Source organism: Sphaeramia orbicularis, chromosome 7 (genome assembly GCF_902148855.1).
Source record: "Sphaeramia orbicularis chromosome 7, fSphaOr1.1, whole genome shotgun sequence".
Lineage (NCBI taxonomy): Eukaryota > Metazoa > Chordata > Actinopteri > Kurtiformes > Apogonidae > Sphaeramia > Sphaeramia orbicularis.
The window spans coordinates 10,223,759-10,245,692 of NC_043963.1; the positions used below are offsets into that span (position 1 = coordinate 10,223,759).

General features: G+C 36.6%; 1 protein-coding gene across 2 annotated transcripts in view; it reads right to left on the reverse strand.

Annotated features, from left to right (window-relative positions):
• Positions 1-3,355: 3,355 nt before the first annotated feature.
• kazna (kazrin, periplakin interacting protein a) overlaps positions 3,356-21,934 on the reverse strand; it is an 814,799-nt gene continuing 796,220 nt past the window's right edge. For both annotated transcript variants that reach the window (XM_030138578.1, XM_030138577.1), the window contains exons 14-18: positions 17,683-17,914; positions 17,470-17,571; positions 14,571-14,737; positions 7,516-7,657; positions 3,356-4,294 (exon numbers count right to left, since the gene is read on the reverse strand). In XM_030138578.1, the coding sequence (XP_029994438.1) occupies positions 4,136-4,294; positions 7,516-7,657; positions 14,571-14,737; positions 17,470-17,571; positions 17,683-17,914 (802 nt within the window). In that variant the 3' untranslated portion in view covers positions 3,356-4,135. The remainder of the gene's footprint in view (positions 4,295-7,515; positions 7,658-14,570; positions 14,738-17,469; positions 17,572-17,682; positions 17,915-21,934) is intronic.

The window sequence follows — 21,934 nt, forward strand, 5'->3', positions numbered from 1 at the left end:
AAAAAAAACGGCATAGGCAAGCTACGGCATCAAGACATGGAGGTGTGAGTGAAAACTTGATAAAACAAAGATTATAGCAATAATCTGAGGTTCAAATAAGATAAATAAATCATTAGGCTATTATCATTGAGCTAATTGGGCTATTAAATTAAAACACAAATTATTATTATATATAATATAGAGTAATTACAGTATGATATATGATAAATAATTCGCTAAACCTAAAGTTTTAACTACACTATACTGCCAAAAATATTTGCTCACCTGCCTTGACTCTCATATGAATTTCAGGTCCATCCCATTCCTAGTCTTTGGGGTTCAGTCTGACGTGGGTCCACCCTTTGCAGCTATAACAGCTTCAGCTCTTCTGGGAGGGCTGTCCACAAAGTTTAGGAGTGTGTTCATGGGAATTTTGGACCATTCTTCCAGAAGTGCATTTGTGAGGTCACACACTGATGTTGGACAGAAGGCCTGGCTCTCAGTCTCCGCTCTAATTCATCCCAAAGGTGTTCTATGGGGTTGAGGTCAGGACTGTGTGCAGGCCAGTCCAGTTCATCCACACCAGACTCTGTCCTCCATGTCTTTATGGACCTTGCTTTGTGCACTGGTGCACAGTCATGTTGGAAGAGGAAGGGGCCAGCTCCAAACTGTTCCCACAAAGTTGGGAGCATGGAATTGTCCAAAATGTCTTGGTATGCTGAAGCATTCCCAGTTCCTTTCACTGGAACTAAGGGGCCAAGCCCAGCTCCTGAAAAACAACCCCACACCATAATCCCCCCTCCACCAAACTTTACACTTGGCACAATGCGGTCCCACAAGTATCGTTCTCCTGGCGACCGCCAAACCCAGACCCGTCCATCAGATTGCCAGACGGAGAAGTGCGATTGGTCACTCCAGAGAAGGTGCCTCCACTGCTCTAGAGTCCAGTGGCGGCGTGCTTTACACCACTGCATCCACCGCTTTGCATTGCACTTGGTGATGTATGGCTTGGATGCAGCTGCTCGGCTACAGAAACCCATTCCATGAAGCTCTCTGCGCACTGTTCTGGAGCTAATCTGAAGGACACATGAAGTTTGGAGGTCTGTAGCCATTGACTGCAGAAAGTCGTCCACCTCTTCGCACTATGCGCCTCAGCATCCGCTGACCCCGCTCCGTCAGTTTACGTGGTCTACCGCTTCGTGGCTGAGTTGCTGTCGTTCCTAAACACTTCCACTGTCTTATAATACAGCTGACAGTTGACTGTGGAATATTTAGGAGCCAGGAAATTTCACGACTGGATTTGTTGCACTGGTGGCATCCTATCACAGTTCCACGATGGAAGTCACTGAGCTCCTGAGAGCGACCCATTCTGTCACAAATGTTTGTAAAATCAGTCTGCATGCCTAGGGGCTGGATTTTATACACCTGTGGTCATGGAAGGGATTGGAACACCTGATTCTGATTATTTGGATGGGTGAGCCAATACTTTTGGCAATATAGTGTATGTTGAGCCTTGATTAAACTCTGAGGGAGTAATGATACCATTTGCGCTTCACCCGAAAAACCACCTCTTGCCAGCGCAAAAACTTTTCATCGAAAAATGAGACTTTGGGCGAAATTTTTGCCATTAGGTAAATTTTTATGCGCAAGTTATATTTCAGGGTCAATGGAAAAGCGACTACTGACATCCAAATGGACACGAACAGGACAGTTTTCACCATTTTTCTTGGCGTGGTTCAGAAAAACAGCGCACCATTCCTGGATTAGATGTGTGATCTGCATGGTTTCACTCCGAGCTGCAGTAGAGTCACAGTGAAACCAGACTGTTGAATGTTCGTCTGTGCGCGCTAATGCTCGTGCTCATGGTCTGTCTGTGAATCTCTCTGTACACGACAGGTTAATGAGCCTTCCAGTCTGTTTCTGCCTGGACGAGCTACAACAGCACCGGCAAACTTCCTCTTCTGAGTCACCGTGACTAAGCCATTGTTGGTAAATGACGGTGACACATGACCAGCAGAAACAACTACCCTGTACCATCCTGCAGTACTGCACGTCAAACCCACACAGTCATTATGGGATGGACCCGTAAAGGCGTGATGACTTACACCTGAGTAATAAACTTTATTAGGGAAGAGATTTAACTGCATGTTCATGAAGCAGCTGTAAAGTCATTAGTACTGGTTATTTATTACATTTGAATGATGTATTAGCACTGGTTAAGGTTAAAAAGGACAAATTTAAGATTAGGCCATGATTGACACATTTAAGACCCGCAGTGAGCTAAAGCGTCTGGGGATGTAAAAGTACTGAGCCACTGATTCTGTCAATACATGTAAATAACTGGTGTAAAATACAGTTTGTCGTCTTTTCATGGTCATCAGATGTGATCCATTTGGATGTTCAGAGGTTCTGTAGTTACCGTGGAAACACTGTCATCTTCTACAACATTGATTCACCAGTAAAAGCCATGGAGTTGGATCAATGACAGTGGTTTTAGACCATCCATCCATCCATTAATCCATCCAACCGTCCGTTCATCCGTCCGTCCATTCATCCATCATTTGTCCATCCGTCTGTCTGTCCGTCCATCCATCCATCCATCCATCCATCGTTCATCCGTCTGTCCATCAATCCATCCATCGTTCATTGATCCGTCCGTCCGTCCGTCCATTCATCTATCATTTGTCCATCTGTCTCCATCCATCCATCCATCCATCGTCTGTCCGTCCATCCATCTATCCATTTATTCATACACTTATCCACCCATCCATACTTATCTATCCATCTGTGTGTCCGTCCATCCATCCATCCATCTGTCCATCCATTCATCATCTGTCCGTCCATCCATCTATCCATTTATTCATACACTTATCCACCCATCCATACTTATCTATCCATCTGTGTGTCCGTCCATCCATCCGTCCATCCATCCATCCATCCATCCATCCATCATCTGTCCGTCCATCCATCTATCCATTTATTCATACACTTATCCACCCATCCATACTTATCTATCCATCTGTGTGTCCGTCCATCCATCCATCCGTCCATCCATCCATCCATCCGTAAGTCCGTCCGCCCATCCATTCATCTATCATTTGTCCATCTGTCTCCATCCATCCATCCATCGTCTGTCTGTCCATCCATCTATCCATTTATTCATACACTTATCCACCCATCCATACTTATCTGTCCAACTGTGTGTCCGTCTGTCCGTCCATCCATCCATCCATCCATCCATCCATCCATCCATCCATCCGACATAAAGCTGAATCTGCAGTAGTTTTGTCCATACTCTTTCCTCTAAACACATCACATTTTTTTATTATACTTAAATCAACCACTTCTCATAAAATACGAAAACACAGCAAAAAAATTCAAGATGTGAGCTTTATTTTATTTCGAGAAACCCTCTCAGCTCTTCGTATATTTATATCCTCTCAGCTCCAAACCTCAGCTCTATAAGTCATCTTTTGTCGGTAGTGTTCAGATTATCTTCCCGGTCGACTGCACTGTATAAAACATCAGAAGAAGGTGCTACATTTGTTTAGACACAACAGTGTAAATGTGCAAGATGAAAAATGACTTTCAAACATGTACTACAGAAGCCAACATCTTTTTTTCATTTTTTTTTTCATTTCTTTTCTATTGTCCTCAGCTACACTGACAAGGCATGACAAACAGCAGTAATTCAGAGAGCAGAACAAAACAAAATTACACTGTATGAATCTTTTTTTTTTTTTTTTGTCCTTTTGTCATCCAGTACCCTGTATAATACAAACAGCTGTTTATTGTAATATTTCTTTTTCTTCAGTAAAAACACCGGCTCGTGTGTAACAGCTGGTCAAGACCAGGCTGGATCCTGGTTTACAAAGAACCAATTACACAAAAAGAAATAGAAAAATAATCCTATAAATTGAGTCTTTCATTTTTTTTTTTTTTTTAATTTTAGAGTGTGGCGTTAGGAAATAGAATCTTCTTCCCTCAAAAATTTCAAAATACCACTTTCCTTCTAGAATATTTTCGCTCTAAAAAGTGCAATCTGCTCAATAAAGGCTCATATTTTAGAAAAATATCACTTCCGTCTTCAGTTGCACATGGAACACAAATGTCCACATAGTAGATTTTGATGGGCTGAAGGTCTTCCCTCATCACCTCACACGTTTGTGACCTCAATGCTGGTGTAACCACGGATCGGGCTTCCCTCGGATCTGGGCGGAGTCTGGTCTCGTACCTCACGGGGCAGTGATCCGTAGCTGCTATGGCAACTCAAGTCCCGCCCACTGCGGGCTTTAGGGCTGAACCCTGATGGAGGCTGAAACAGAACGACAAACATTCTCTAAAGAAGGTTATTTTTATCTCACCTACTGCTTTTCTCCTCTTATATTTCACCTCTGGGGTAAACTATTTACTATTACGGATTTGACATCCATCTCTATGCAGATGACACTCTGCTTTATTTTCCAGTCATAGTAGATGATGCTTCTTAGGTGATTAAATTAGAGGTCTACCTGGTTCCTGTGTAAAAGTGGAAGTCACATAAATTCCTTTTTCTGATCAGGGGTGCTCCTCATCAGAGACTGGTTTGAACAGGTTACACTCATGTTCTGTATTTATTTTCTATTCAAATATCTGTACATAACAACATCTATTACACTGTCTGTCAGTCCTAGAGAAAGGTCTGACTTTTGTGTCTCTTCCTGTGGTTTCTACCATTGTTTTTCTTTTATTTACTGGAAAAAATTTAAATCTTATCAAGTGTATTTTTCTCATTTCTAGTCAAAATATCTCATCACACTTAAAATAAGACATAACCATCCAAAGAGTAACTTTTCAGTGAGATATAAGAACTCATTTTTAGACAATAGATCTGGAAAATCTTATTTCAAGGAATCTTACCAAGATAATTTCACTTGTTCCATTGGCAGATTTTTTGCTTGAATTAAGCAAAAATAAATAAATAAATAAAATCTTGAATTAAGCAAAAAATAAAAATCTGCCAATGGAACAAGTGAAAATGATCTTGGTAAAATTTCTTGAAATGAGATTTTCAAGATCTATTGCCTAAAAATAAGTTCTTATATCTCACTGAAAAGTTACTCTTTAGGTGATTACATCTTATTTTAAGTGTGATGAGATATTTTGACTAGAAAAGAGAAAAATACACTTGGCATGATTTTGATTTTTTCCAGTGTTCCAGGTATAGGTCTTTTTGTTTTGTTTTGTTTTGTTTTTCGGGGGTGGGGTGGTTGGGTTCCTCATGCAAACCACATGGGCTTAAGCACAGAGGATGTTGAAAAATGTACAGATTACAATTACTTTGGGAGGGTTGGGATATTTGGTCATATCAGTAAAACTGAACTGATTTCAACTGAACTGAATTTAATAGAACTGAACTGAACTGATTTAAATTAAACACAGTTGAATTGAACTGAAATGAATTGAATGTTTCCATATCACTCATGTGAAATTTACATATTCAACTATGATTTGCTCCAAAATGTTTGTAATCATAGATCCTGCTGGTGGATTTTTTCATGATTTCCGAAAAACCTTCTCCATTCAGCAGATGAATGTGTCTGATTCTGCACAGGTCATCGTTCTTCATGGTCAGCCCCACAGATTTTAGTTAATAAACACAGAGAAATACTTGTAATATAGCAGAAGACACGTCTATTATTGAACAAAGAAACATCAAGCAAACACTTTAAGACACTATTGTTCACGCAGGCATTTTAAATCCAACTGACTCAGAGCTGCTACAAACTGACCACACTTTATGTATTTATCACATTTTAATTGGAGTTTAATTGCATTTTAAAACTGCATGTTACTCTGTATTTTTATTTATTTATTTATTTTTTAATTCTCTTTATTGAGTTTTTTCACATAGTAACAAAAACGTGTTCATGTACATTCATTGTGCTCAATGCAATAAAAATGAGAACATGCAGTAAAACAAAAAGCACACACACAACAGCAAACACTGAACGTCAAAAACCAAACTGAGGACATCATATATCGCCCATCCTAAGTTGTTTACACATTTGCATTATTAAAATAATCAATGAAAGGTTGCCATGTTGAGTGGAATGCATTTAATTTCCCTTTTAATGAAAATTTAATTTTTTCCAATCGTAAGTGTTTCATTACTTCTCTCATTAAGGCTGAATGGGCGGAGGGAGTTATTTGTTTCCAATTTAATAGGATTAATCTTCATGCTAGCAACACCACAAAACATATCATATTGTTTTGGTTGTTGGAAAGTTCTACAGCGGCCGGCTTCACACCAAACAAAGCAAAAACTGGATCTGGTTTAAGTTGTTTTTTTAAGATTTCGGATAAAGTCTGAAATATCTTGGTCCAGTATAATTTGATTTTTAATAACTTTTAACTATATCTGCACAGTAAAGCACCTTGTGACCCCCCCCGTCTGTGAAAAGTCCTCTACAAATAAAACTTACTTACTTACAGGGTGAGTCAGAAAAAACGCTCTTTCTATTTAAAGAAATTGCACTGCTAAAACAGAAACACTGATTTTCCTTTTGACCATACAGTCATATTGATGTGGTTATTGAGCATGTCTGGTGATGTAGTCATAGATTTATTGCATTGCATAAGAGAGAGAAGGTCCATTGTTTATTGGGCACTGAAATACCTGACAACACAATGTATGCCACAGTGAACAAACTTGAAATTGACAACAATTACAGGAGTCGGGGCTTTGCTTTCACACTCAGGACATAGGCCTACATGACAGTGCCCAGGGAGTTTTCATCATGGCAAGACCACAGCGATTGCAGGTATTATTTCCTCATCGAGTTGTCTGTTTGGGTCAGGAGAGAGAGTGGCCACCTAGATCCCCGGACTTGACCCCCCTTGATTTTTTCTTGTGGGGTATCTTAAAAACCGTGTGTATCAGACTGTTCCACAAACTCTTCAGGAACTCCGAAATCGCATCACAGCTGAAATCCAAGCCCTACGACGAACACGAATGGCGAGAAGAGCTGTGTTAGAGATGCGACAACGAGCACAGATTTGCATCAATCTGAATGGTAGCCAGGTTGAAGGTCGTGCCGGACGACTTAGTTGAGACAAAACATTTTGATGGCGAGTAAACATGCTGTAATGGTTGACAATTTCAATTTCATTCACGGTGGCATAAACTGTGTTGGCAGATATTTCGGTGCACAATAAACAATGGACATTCCCTCTGTTATGCTATGCCATAAATCAATGATTCAATCACCAGACATGCTCAATAACCACATCAATATGACTGTATAATCAAAAGAAAAATAAGCATTTCCATTTCAGTGGTACAATTTCTTTAAATGAAAAGAGCGTTTTTTCTGACTCACCCTGTATAAAGTACCTATAAAGATGTGATCCCACAGCGCCTTAATGTCTCACCTGTTATTGCGACACTTAGACTCTGTAAAGGTTAAGAGTGACCCACCCTGATCTTGACTCATCTTCCTCAACATGTGCTGAAGTCCAGCTGGTACATGTGACGGTCCTGTCATATGTTCCTACCTTGACGGCCCTCCTCCTCAGCGAGCCCTCGTCGTCGGTGTGTCGCCCGGAGGAGCTGGGCTGTCTGCTCAGCGAGTTCTGCCGTAGAAGACTGGGTGGTGTCCCCAGACCCAGACGCTCATAATCCTGCTTGGAATCCACCCTGCAGGACACACAAAACACACCACAACACGCCTTTGTGCATCATTTACAAACAAACTTCTGATCCCTAAGACCAGGTCAAACAGGACTAGATTTGGAATTTCTCTTCTAGTGTTTTATTAGCGTTCAAGACTTCATCCCTTTAGTGCAGGGGTGTCAGACTCATTTTCTTCTGGGGGCCACATTCAGCCCAATTTAACCCTTTCATGCATGAATTATGAGAACATTATTGAAGATTTTTTTTTTTTTTCCTGAGTCTTTTTATTCCTTTTTACCTCCACCAAGGAGGTTTTGTTTTTGCCAGGGTTTGTTTGTTTGTCTGTCTGTCCGTTAGTGTGCAACATAACTCAAAAAGTTATGGACAGATTTTGATGAAATTTTCAGGGTTTGTTGGAAATGGGATAAGGAAGAAATTATTACATTTTGGTGGTGATCGGGGGTGGGGGGCCCACGGGGGGGGGCCCATTTCCAACAAACCCTGAAAATTTCATCAAAATCTGTCCATAACTTTTTGAGTTATGTTGCACACTAACGGACAGACAAACAGACAGACAGACAAACAAACAAACCCTGGCAAAAACATAACCTCCTTGGCGTGGGGGGGCCCACGGGGGGGGCCACTGATCAACCTTGGCGGAGGTCTGCGCTCTCCGAGTGCTTTTCTAGTTTGTCTGTCTGTTTGTCTGTCCGTTAGTGTGCAACATAACTCAAAAAGTTATGGACAGATTTTGATGAAATTTTCAGGGTTTGTTGGAAATGGGATAAGGAAGAAATGATTAACTTTTGGGGGTGATCGGGGGTGGGGGGGCCCACGGGGGGGCCCACTGATCAGCCTTGGTGGAGGTCTGTGCTCTCCGAGTGCTTCTAGTTTTTTTTTTTTGTTTTTGAACAAAATTTTATTCATATTTCAAGCTTTACAATATGTACAATCCTTACATATTCTTAATGTAGAAAGCTACATATCTTTTATAACATAAAAAACCAAAAAAAAACCAAACAAAAAACAAAATAAATAAACAAATAAACATAACATCTCGGCAAACCGGTACCTCAAATCAGTGTACTGTTACAAGGTCTTATTTGCATACCTAATATATCTGCCTACAATTATTTTAATAACTACACAAAAATACAAATAATATCCCCCCAGTGCCAGACTCTCCAATGCTACAATATCAAATCCAAATGGGTTATCAAAGGATTCCACCTCTTCTTGAACAAATCAGTGGTAAGGTTTAGGTTTACTGTTATTCTTTCCATTGTATAGACCCTCACAATTCTTTCCTTCCACTGATTTATTGTTGGAGGAAGTGGTTTATACCAGGATACAGTTATCATTTTTTTTGCTACCAAGACAAGAATTTTCAAAAGATATTCTTTATCCTTATTTAAAAAATTAGCAGGGAGCACTCCAAAGATAAAAATCAGTGGGTCAAATTCAATGTAAGTGTGTAGTATTTTAGAAAGTTCCCCCTTAATTCCCTCCCAGAAAGACTTAAGTTTTGGAAAATCCCAAAAAATGTGTGTGTGATCTCCTTTTTATTCCTTTTTACACATGAAAAAAAAAAAAAAAAAAAAAAAATTATGAACCTATTTTTCATGGCGTGACAAAAATGTTCACTCAGCTGGACACCATTTGTTCAATTTTAGAAGCAAAGAAACATGTATTTACTGATATACTGTGTGAAAATTATGAAATAAAACATGTTTAATACTGCTATTCTGATGTTTTCTCACATTTTAACAGCCTTTTTGTTTAAAAAAAAAAAAAATGAAATTGTTAATTACAGTCTAATAAAATTTAGCAATGTTTTTTTTTTTTTTTTTAATGTTAAATGTGTAACTGCAGATCAGGTTTATCTAGAACAGCAAACTTACAGTAATGGTATGAATTACAGTGTATGGGATGATGCATAAGTGTCCTCTGTGTTTGCTGATATGGAACTAAAACAACAAAATCTATAAATATACAAGAGAATACCTTTGAACAGCTGTCCTCTGTAGTGACCACTATGCATGAAAGGGTTAATCTGCAGTGGGTCGGACCAGTTAAATAATAGCATGATAACCAATAAATCATGATAACTCCAAATTGTTTTACTGCAAAAAATAACATTCAATTATACCAGTATTTACGTTTACAAACTATCCAAACAAAAAAGACGTGAATAACCTGAAAAAAAAGAAATTTGTTAAGAAATATAAGTACAATTTTATCAATATTGTGCCTCAACTTATCATTTATACATATGCATTAGAGATCCGATCTACAAAGCCACAAAACATTTAGTAACAGGCAGAATATTGTTAAAATTGCACTGAATTTTCTTTAGACATTTCAGGTTGTTCATATTTAGTCAGGATATTCACATTTTATTGTTAAAGAATAGTTTGTTAATGTAAACATTTTCATAATTTAACCCTTTCATGCATGAATTATGAAAACCTTAGTCAAGATTTTTTTTTTTTTCTGGAGTATTTTTATACCTCCTTAGGCATAAAAAAAATTGTGATCGAGTTTTTTTTTTTTTTACATGGAGTTACAAAAATATCCATGCATTTAAATTTTTAAGTAAAGAAATATGTATTTAAAACCCAATATCAGAAAGATAAATGAAAACAATGAAATAAAAACATTTTTAAGGCTGCTAATTTGATGTTTTCTCACATTTTACCATACTCTAATGCTAGTTATTACCTCATATAATATGCAAAAAACAACTCTTTTTGTCTAACAAATAACTGATTTACGCTTAAACATGTTAGTGCAGATCAGGTTTATCAAGAACAGCAAAGTTACAGTCATGGTATGAACTGCAGTGTATTATGGGATGTTGCATTAGTGTCCACTGTGTTGGCTCATATGGAACTAAAACAACAAAACCTATGAATACACAAGAGAACAGCTGGAGAAGAACTGTCCACGGGAGTGACTACAATGTATGAAAGGGTTAATGTTTTTTGCATTAAATCAAAGAGAAAAAATTGGTGTTGTCATTATTTATTGGTGACAATGATACTATTTTTGAGTTCGATGCCCTAATTTGCACTTTACAAATTCATCCCGCGGGTCAGATGGGAGCCTTTGGCGGGCCGGTTTTGGCCCCGAGGCCGCACGTTTGACACCTGTGTTTTAGTGTTTTAATAATGAGTCTATATTAGTCAAGATTTATATCAGAGCCGAATATTTGGAATGGAATAGATCTGATGTCATTAACTGACTGTTTACGATTTAATCTGAACTTAAACACAAGCCTTCCTGCTCTGATAAAAGGTGACAACATTCCTAGAGGCACATTTTAAACATCAGAGCTGCCATTTCTGTAATAAAATACTGAAGCCTACCAGTGTAAAAAAACAAACAAAAAAACATTAAATTATGAAAATACTTACTTTTATAAACTATCAAAAAAAAAAAAAAAAAACGCTGAAAAAACTGAAATTTAAATTAAAAAAAGTAAGAAAATTTAGTGCGATTTTAACAATATTCTGCCTCCACTTCTCTTTTGTCCATGTACATTATGGATCAGATCTACAAAGACACTAAACACTGAGGAACAGGCAGAAAAATAGTACAAATTGTGCTTAATTTTCTCTAGACATTTCAGGTTGTTCATATTTGTTCAGGTTATTCACATTTAATTGTTTCAGGATACTTTGTAAATGTCAATATTTTCATAATTTAATGTTATTTTTTGCACTGAAGCAAAGAAAAAAATTAATAATTTAATAAATTCTAGATTTTTTTTTTTTTTTTGGCTTAATTCAAGATTTTTTTTTTACATAATTAAAGATTTTTTTTGGCTTAATTCAAGATTTTTTTTTTTTTTTTTTTTACATAATTGAAAAATCTTTTTTGGCTTAATTCAAGATTTTTTGCTAAATTCGAGATTTTTTTTGATTAATTGAAGAATTTTTTTTGCTTAATTCAAGATTTTTTGTAACTTAATTGAAGATATTTTTTTTTGGCTTAATTGAAGATTTTTTACTTAATTGAAGATTTTTTTTTTTTTTGGCTTAATTCAAGATTTTTTCCCTTAATTCAAGCTAAGTTTTTTTTTTTTTTTTTTTTTGCTTAATTCAATTCAGGACTGTGGAATTTTTGCACTTGGCAAAAACATCCCAGGGGCCGAACTAGACCCTTTGGCGGGCCACGTTTGGCCCCTGGGCCACATGTTTGACACCCCTGCTTTAATGTTTCTGCCAACAGAAAGTACATTGTGCCAATTATTTTATTTGTTTGTTTGTTTTTTTCGAAATACAACTTGGTTAAATTATTTCAGTGTGTGTATTAGTACTTTTTGAACATCTTGAGCACAATTTCAATAATACCACGATAATAATGATAACTGATAATTTTGGCGATTTTAACAATATTCTGCCTCCACTTCTCTTTTGTCCATGTACATTATGGATCAGATCTACAAAGACACTAAACACTGAGGAACAGGCAGAAAAATAGTACAAATTGTGCTTAATTTTCTCTAGACATTTCAGGTTGTTCATATTTGTTCAGGTTATTCACATTTAATTGTTTCAGGATACTTTGTAAATGTCAATATTTTCATAATTTAATGTTATTTTTTGCACTGAAGCAAAGAAAAAAATTAATAATTTAATAAATTCTAGATTTTTTTTTTTTTTTTGGCTTAATTCAAGATTTTTTTTTTACATAATTAAAGATTTTTTTTGGCTTAATTCAAGATTTTTTTTTTTTTTTACATAACTGAAGAATCTTTTTTGGCTTAATTCAAGATTTTTTGCTAAATTTGAGATTTTTTTTGATTAATTGAAGAATTTTTTTGCTTAATTCAAGATTTTTTGCTAAATTTGAGATTTTTTTTGATTAATTGAAGAATTTTTTTTGCTTAATTCAAGATTTTTTGTAACTTAATTGAAGATATTTTTTTTTTGGCTTAATTGAAGATTTTTTACTTAAATGAAGATTTTTTTTTTTTTTGGCTTAATTCAAGATTTTTTCCCTGAATTCAAGCTAATTTTTTTTTTTTTTTTTTTTTTTTTTGCTTAATTCAATTCAGGACTGTGGAATTTTTGCACTTGGCAAAAACATCCCAGGGGCCGAACTAGACCCTTTGGCGGGCCACGTTTGGCCCCTGGGCCACATGTTTGACACCCCTGCTTTAATGTTTCTGCCAACAGAAAGTACATTGTGCCAATTATTTTATTTGTTTGTTTGTTTTTTTCGAAATACAACTTGGTTAAATTATTTCAGTGTGTGTATTAGTACTTTTTGAACATCTTGAGCACAATTTCAATAATACCACGATAATAATGATAACTGATAATTTTGGCGATTTTAACAATATTCTGCCTCCACTTCTCTTTTGTCCATGTACATTATGGATCAGATCTACAAAGACACTAAACACTGAGGAACAGGCAGAAAAATAGTACAAATTGTGCTTAATTTTCTTTAGACATTTCAGGTTGTTCATATTTGTTCAGGTTATTCACATTTAATTGTTACAGGATAGTTTGTAAATGTAAATATTTTCATAATTTAATGTTATTTTTGCACTTGGCAAAAACATCCCAGGAGAAACAAAGACAAACGTTTTAAGATGTTAATTCTAGATTTTTTTTTTTTGGCTTAATTGAAGATTTTTTTACTTAATTGAAGATTTTTTTTTTTTTGGCTTAATTAATTTTTGTTTTTTTTACCTAATTTAAATTTTTTTGGCTTAATTCATTTTTTTGTTTGTTTGTTTTTACTTAATTGAATATTTTTTTGGCTTAATTCAAGGTTTTTTTTTTTTACTTAACTGAAGATTTTTTGGGGGGCTTAACTGAAGATTTTTTGTTAAATTTGAGATTTTTTTTTTGGGCTTAACTGAAGATTTTTTTTACTTAATTGAAGATTTTTTTTTTTTTGTTTAATTCAAGATTTTTTTTACTTAATTGAAGATTTTTTTGGCTTAATTCAAGATTTTTTGCTAGATTTGAGATTTTTTTTTTGGCTTAATTGAAGTTTTTTTTTTTACTTAATTGAATATTTTTTTTGGCTTAATTCAAGGTTGTTTTTTTTTTACTTAACTGAAGATTTTTTGGGGAGCTTAATTCAAGATTTTTTGTTAATTTTGACATTTTTCTTGGCTTAGTTCAAGATTTTTTTTACTTAATTGAAGATTTTTTTGGCTTAATTCAAGATTTTTTGCTAAATTTGAGATTTTTTTTTTTTTTGGCTTAATTGAAGTTTTGTTTTTTTTACTTTAACTTTTTTACTTCTAATTCAAGCTAAAAAAAATTTTTTTTAATTTTTTTTGCTTCATTCAATTCAAGACTGTGGCATTTTTGCACTTGGCAAAAACATCCCAGGGGCCAAACTGAACCCTTTGGCGGGCCGCATTTGGCCCCCGGGTCGCATGTTTGACACCCCTGATATAAACCATTTCTTTGTGTGTGGGTGCAGAACTGGGTCGTAATGCATTTGTCATTCACAAAAAGACCAAAAAAACCAAAACAATGACAGATACTGAATCCCAGTGTACATAATAAATGATTATTATTTTTATTTTATTTTATTGTATTTCTGTTTTTATTTTTTATTTTATTGTATTTCAAATTTCATATTATTTCGTGCACTTCAAAAATTCTATGCATAATCAAATATTTTAATGTGCGGGGTTTTTATATTTATTTTTATTTTATTGTATTTCTCTCAAATTTCATTTTATTTCTTGATGTATAATCAAATCTTAATGTATTTTAATATTGTATTTTTTCAATCAATGTGAAGCACTTTGGGCTATAATTTCTGTATGAAAGGTGCTATACAAATAAAGTTTATTATTATTATTATTATTATTGATTATCCCTCTTAAATCCATCAGATTTTTACTATTCCAATCAAAATAGAACAATAGTCATGGTGTTTATTGAGCTTCTCCACTCACCTCGCTGGACCAATCAGAGTTTTCATCTCTTCGATCAAGTGTCGGCGAACCATGTGCTTGTTGCTGGGGATACCGAGTGTTGTTGCCATGGTATCAGTGTTAAAAGTGGGATCGAGCACCATGACGGCTCCGTGAACGCCGCTGTTTAGCAGATTTTCAGCAAACTCCTGGACAGAGGCATGAAAAGAACACATTAGTTTCATATAGTATAATGAGTGGAGTCTTAAAATGATTTGTGGCAAAGACCATATTGACTCATTTATTGCTGTTTGACAACGGGATAAATTCCACCCCCATGAGGATATTAACAGGATGTTGGTCCAGACGGGCTTATCTCTACAGTCGGTGGACGCGCTCAGGCCTCATAATAGAGCCGTGTTTCTCTTTGTTGAAGCCGAACGCAGTGTTGACTGGGATATTCATATAGCAACACCTTCATGAGGCTGTAATCACCAGGGCTTTGTAAGAACCTGGTAGCAGCTTAGACGCACAACAACAGAGGCTTTATACGACTGTGCACTGAATAAACAGCACAGGCACCGTTCCTCACAGAACTGAACCCTAATACTCCTGTTACATGTTAGATTATTGGGTTGTTAAAATTTAGTCAATTTGTTCAAGTGCATGTGGTTCCATTTTTATTAGCAAATGCAGTACACATTGTTTTTATGCAGGGAACGAAGTCAAAGCTTTCATTCTACCCATAAAACCTCTGGCACTGAAAGACTGTATTCTTATTTTTAATCTATTCTTGTATTTTATTCTTTTATTTGGGTTTTATTTATTCTCCTTTAAGCTATTCTGTATTTTTGTGTTTTATTTATTCTCCTGTACAGCAGTTTTCTTTTTTGTACAGTTCTATGTCTTTTAATCTATTCTGTATTTTATTCTTTTATTTGTGTTTATTTATTCTCCTTTAATCTATTCTGTATTTTATTCTTTTATTTATTCTCCTTTAATCTATTCTTGTATTTTATGCTTTTATTTGGGTTTTATTTATTCTCCTTTAATCTATTCTGTATTTTATTCTTTTATTTATTCTCCTTTAATCTATTCTTGTATTTTATTCTTTTATTTGGGTTTATTTATTCTCCTTTAATCTATTCTGTATTTTATTCTTTTATTTGGGTTTTATTTATTCTCCTTTAATCTAGTCTGTATTTTATTCTTTTATTTATTCTCCTTTAATCTATTCTTGTATTTTATTCTTTTATTTATTCTCCTTTAATCTATTCTTGTATTTTATGCTTTTATTTGGGTTTTATTTATTCTCCTTTAATCTATTCTGTATTTTATTCTTTTATTTATTCTCCTTTAATCTATTCTTGTATTTTATGCTTTTATTTGGGTTTTATTTATTCTCCTTTAATCTATTCTGTATTTTATTCTTTTATTTATTCTCCTTTAATCTATTCTTGTATTTTATTCTTTTATTTGGGTTTATTTATTCTCCTTTAATCTAGTCTGTATTTTATTCTTTTTTTGTGTTTTATTTATTCTCCTTTAATCTATTCTGTATTTTATTCTTTTATTTATTCTCCTTTAATCTATTCTTGTATTTTATTCTTTTATTTGGGTTTATTTATTCTCCTTTAATCTATTCTGTATTTTATTCTTTTATTTATTCTCCTTTAATCTATTCTTGTATTTTATTCTTTTATTTGGGTTTATTTATTCTCCTTTAATCTAGTCTGTATTTTATTCTTTTTTTGTGTTTTATTTATTCTCCTTTAATCTATTCTGTATTTTGGTCATTTATTTGGGTTTTATTTATTCTCCTGTACAGCAGTTTTCTTTTTTGTACAGTTCTATGTCTTTTAATCTATTCTGTATTTTATTCTTCTATTTTGGTTTTAATGATTCTTCTGTACAGTACTTTGGTCCACTGCAGTTGTTTTAAAGTGCGTTAAAAATTTTGTCGAATTGAAATGGATTCCAACACATCATAATCTTCACCAAATTACACATCATAGGGAAATGGAGTCTGTTGGTGTGTGTGTGTGTGTTAAAGTTATTGTTGTTAGCGAAAACTAACGACATGACGAAAACTAGAATTGAAAAAACATTTTTGTTAACTGAAATAAATAAAAACTATAATTAAAAAGAAAAAACAATAACTAACTGAAACTGTATTGTGTGCTTAAATAAGTAGCTAAAATGTATAAAAATTCTGGATAAAATTCCCGTTGTTTTCGTCTTTGTCAATGTCGGATTGATATGAAATCAATTTATTTTACTTGATTTTGAAAATCTTATTTCAAGAAATCTTACCAAGAAAATTTTCACTTGTTCCACTGGTAGATTTTTTTTGCTTTAATTAAGCAAAAAAAAAAAAAAAAAAAAAAAAAAAAAATCGAATAAAATCTTGAATTAAGCAAAACAAAAAAAGAGAGAGAAAGTGTGTGTGTGTGGGGGGTTGTCACACTTTTTGCTTGAATTAAGAAAAAAAAAAAAATCTTGATTAAGCAAAAAATCTGCCAATGGAAGAAGTGAAAATTATCGTGGTAAAATTTCTTGAAATAAGATTTTCCAGATCTATTGTCTAAAAATAGGTTCTTATATCTCACTGAAAAGTTACTCTTTAGGTGATTATGTCTGATTTTAAGTGTGATGAGATGTTTGGACTAGAAATGAGAAAAATACACTTGGTAAGATTTTATTTTTCCCAGAATAAACCATCAATGTGATTAAATAATTCAGGTAAAATGCGGTTTGTCTGCTTTTCGTCGCCATCAGATTTGACCCATTTGGATGTTCAGAGGCTCTTTAGTGAACATGAAGCACCGTCATCTTCTACAACATTGATTCACCAGTAAAACCCATGGAGTTGGATAGATGACGTTTGTTTTATGTTCACTTAATGATACATTTTGATGATACAGTCACTCTCCATTTGTACCTTGAGGTCAATGTCTCTGACCCATCTGATGACCCGATGCGAGGTCCAAACCAACGGATCCACATTCTGGAGTTCGCACTGCAAACGTCGAGCCTGCATCGCCTGTAGACCAATACAAAAAAAACACGTCTGTTAAATTATACCTTTCACCTGCACGCAAAGCAACGTAATGATGTTGTATCGATGTGGACAAGTGTGGAAGTTCACCCTCACCTCTTTATCGAAGTTGAGCAGGTGCAGCAGTTCGATGCCCAACAGTAAGCTGACCTGGTGGAACTTCTTGGTGATGTTCAGGTGGCGTTCGAGGTCGCGGCGTGTCAGGGAGTTCAACATCCGCCCGTCCACCAGGTGAGTGTGAAAGGCCTGGGAGTACTGAGGCAAACCCACGTCACTTAACCAGGCTTTAGCGACCCAGTGATGGTCCATGTCTGCAGCTTTGGACAACCTGGGTCAGAGGAAAGGACAAGTATTTCACTCTGGGTTCAGTTTGTTTCTCACTTTTTCCATAGAATATGTACCCATGAATATGTACGCTGATGGACCATAATATTCTGACGCTGACAGCCAAAGTGGTATCGATCTTGGTTATTTCATTCCAGTGTGGATATATTAAGTAACAAGTGAATACTTATCAGTTTTCATTCATTCATCTTCTGAACCGCTTAGTCCTTGAGAGGGTCGTGGGGGTGCTGGAACCTAACCCAGCTACGTGGAACCGGCTCCACTTGACTTAGCTCAACTCAACTCAGGTACCAGGTCCTATTCCTGGAGACTGTTTCCATTACGAGATACTACCGACTTTAGAGTACCTGGTCGTCATAGCAATGTGGCGCGTTACTTCCGTGTCGTCTGCTCAGAGAGTTGCTGATAAACTCGCTCGTTGCGTGTTGTCCTGTCAAGCTCATGATGAATTTTTATGTCGGCCACCAAAGACTGAATCTCCTCGACCAACTGTGGTGTAGTTTTCGGGCGGTCAACATGTGGATTAACCTACCGCTATACAGTACAGGCCAAAAGTTTGGACACACCTTCTCATTCTTCGCATTTTCTTTATTTTCATGACTATTTACATTGTAGATTCTCACTGAAGGCATCAAAACTATGAATGAACACATGTGGAATTATGTACTTAACAAAAAAGTGTGAAATAACTGAAAACATCTCTTATATTCTAGTTTCTTCAAAGTAGCCACCCTTAGCTCTGATGACTGCCTTGCACACCCTTGGCATTCTCTTGATGAGCTTCCAGAGGTAGTCACCTGTAATGGTTTTCACTTCATAGCTGTGCCTTGTCAGGGTTACTTCGTGGAATTTCTTGCCTTATTGATGGGGTTGGGACCATCAGTTGTGTTGTGCAGAAGTCTGGTTGATGCACAGCTGACAGCCCTATTGGACAACTGTTAGAATACATATTATGGTGAGAACCAATCAGCTAAGTAAAGACAAACGAGTGGCCATCATTACTTTAAGAAATGAAGGTCAGTCAGTCTAGAAAATTTCAAAAACTTTGAATGTGTCCCCAAGTGCAGTCGCAAAAACCATCAAGCGCTCCAACGAAACTGGCTCACATGAGGACCGCCCCAGGAAAGGAAGACCAAGAGTCACCTCTGATGCTGAAGATAAGTTCATCTGAGTCACCAGCCTCAGAAATCGCAAATTAACAGCAGCTCAGATTAGAGACCAGATGAATACCACACAGAGCTCTAGCAGCAGACACATCTCTACAACAACTGTTAAGAGGAGACTGTGTGAATCAGGCCTTCATGGTCAAATAGCTGCTAGGAAACCACTGCTCAGGAGAGGCAACAAACAGAAGAGATTTATTTGGGCCAAGAAACCCAAGGAATGGACATTAGGCCAGTGGAAATCTGTGCTTTGGTCTGATGAGTCCAAATTTGAGATCTTTGGATCCAACCGCCGTGTCTTTGTGCGACGCAGAAAAGGTGAGCGGATGGATGCTACATGCCTGGTTCCCACCGTGAAGCATGGAGGGGGAGGTGTGATGGTGTGGGGGTGCTTTGCTGGTGACGCTGTTGGGGATTTATTCAAGATTGAAGGCAACCTGAATCAGCATGGCTACCACAGCATCCTGAAGTGACATGCCATTCCATCCGGTTTGCGTTTAGTTGGACCATCATTTATGTTTCAACAGGACAATGACCCCAAACACACCTGCAGGCTGTGTGAGGGATATTTGACCAAGAAGGAGAGTGATGGAGTGCTGCGCCAGATGACCTGGCCTCCACAGTCACCGGACCTGAACCCAATCCAGATGGTTTGGGGTGAGCTGGACCGCAGAGTGAAGGCAAAAGGGCCAACAAGTGCTAAGCATCTGTGGGAACTTCTTCAAGACTGTTAAGCAACCATTTCAGGTGACCTCTTGAAGCTCATCAAGAGAATGCCAAGAGTGTGCAAAACAGTCATCAGAGCTAAGGGTGGCTACTTTGAAGAAACTAGAATATAAGAGATGTTTTCAGTTATTTCACACTTTTTTGTTAAGTACATAATTCCACATGTGTTCATTCATAGTTTTGATGCCTTCAGTGAGAATCTACAATGTAAATAGTCATGAAAATAAAGAAAATGCAAAGAATGAGAAGGTGTGTCCAAACTTTTGGCCTGTACTGTATTTACAGTCCACTTCCGCATCTGTTTTTTGTAAAACGGTGGGTCACAGAGATGACTCTCTGACCAATCAGTGGTCTGCAGTGTTTACACGTCACGTTTTAGTATCTGGTCCCCAGTCTTGGAACCTTGGCGGAGGTGATACCAAAAAACTACAACTGGGTACCAGATTCCAGGTCCTTTTTCGCAATGGAAATGCAAAAAGAGCCGGTACCATGTAGTAGATCGGGCCATTGGCATGCTTCAGCTGGACAGAGCAGACGGGCCGTAGCCAGGGTGTTTGGAGTCCACCACTCTACCGTTGGACGCCTTGCTGAGCGTTACCACAGCACCGGCTCCTCCAACCACCGTCCCAGACCTGGTTGACCATGTGTTACAACCGCTGCACAGGACCGTGACAATCGGCTGTCACATCTCCCTGACAGGTTTCGGCCCGATCTCTCTTTGGTTGCAGTAGTCGTGGCATTGTGGACAAATGTGTTTTTGCTCCATTTTGGTGTCTTTTTATAGGGAATGGTTGTGTACAATTGAGGAGAGGTCCAATTCATCTGTGAGTTTGACTCATGAGCAGACATGGGTTAGGAATACACAAATACAGTTCTTATTGCTAATCCAAATCAATCAACCGAAACCAGGAAAACAATCATTTCATTTGGACTCAGAACAGTACTGAACTCATTGTAGTTTTCAATTTTGCAATAACTGTCACATTTCTGAAAAAATCGAGAAAATGAAAATGGTGCGTTCCTTTTTTCTTTGAGTGTAGTACGACTTTACGGGTGGGAAGTTGTGGGTTTTACTGCCGTTCCAGTGCGTTTTCACAGGTAGAAGGTTGGAAAAACAGGAGTTATGGGTTGCCTGGAATGCAGCATTATGGCACGTCAGGTTATATTTGCACCATATATCTCTTCAGCTGCAGTGAAACATTGAAACAGTGAAAGATTTAGGAGGATTTAGGAGGTCTAATTATGCATTTGTTAGTTTATAAGCATTTGAAAATTAGAGCCAAAAAGTCAGAATAACAAAACAAGTTCAGACTAATGAATTGCATCAACAGTGGCCGCAACTTGCAGATGTTTGCATTCTGTAATCTGCAACAATCTGAAACTGCCACTTCAGACCCTTTTGATAACAACAACTCGGTACGCTCTGTCCTTCTGCGGTAACTGACACTAAGGCTTTAAAGTAGAGCCTTAAAATGCAAATAAGGACAGTCATAGTGAGTTATTTACTACAGCTGAACTTCTGGTATTTATTAGAGTGGAATGGAATGGAAGCAATTCTTGTTGTTTAGAGCAAAAAAAGAAAAAAGAGAGAGACTGCCGAGACAGGATTTACTAAAGGAAAAGCTAATGACAACAGTGTGCTCTGAGGTAACAGGTGAGTTTCAACCCATAAATACTCAGATCAGTACACAGAACACCACACAGCGTTCTAAAACAAGCCCCTGGCGCTTTGTCAAAGTGAATTGCTGAGTCAAGCTGAGATGAAACGCTGAAAAGCATGGTTTCAATCCCAACTGAGTTTAGGAGTTTTCTGTTTTACAGCTAGTGTCTCCTGTTTTTGTACATCTGAGTCTGGACCACAGCTAATATACCAAGAAGACCACAGTAAGACCTGGTCTAATATCAAAATTTTTAGTGGCCTCCACAGGGGAAAATGAGATGAGGGCAGAGAATTGTAATGTTTGTCGCGTTTTAATGACGTGAATAGGGATGGGAATCGAGAACTGGTTCTTTTTAAGAACCAGTAGCTCAGTTCAGTGGTGGCTGCTCGTCTTTCAGACAGGGGAAGCTCATTGTCGGCTTACATTAAAAAAATGTCAGGTAATTTAAACATA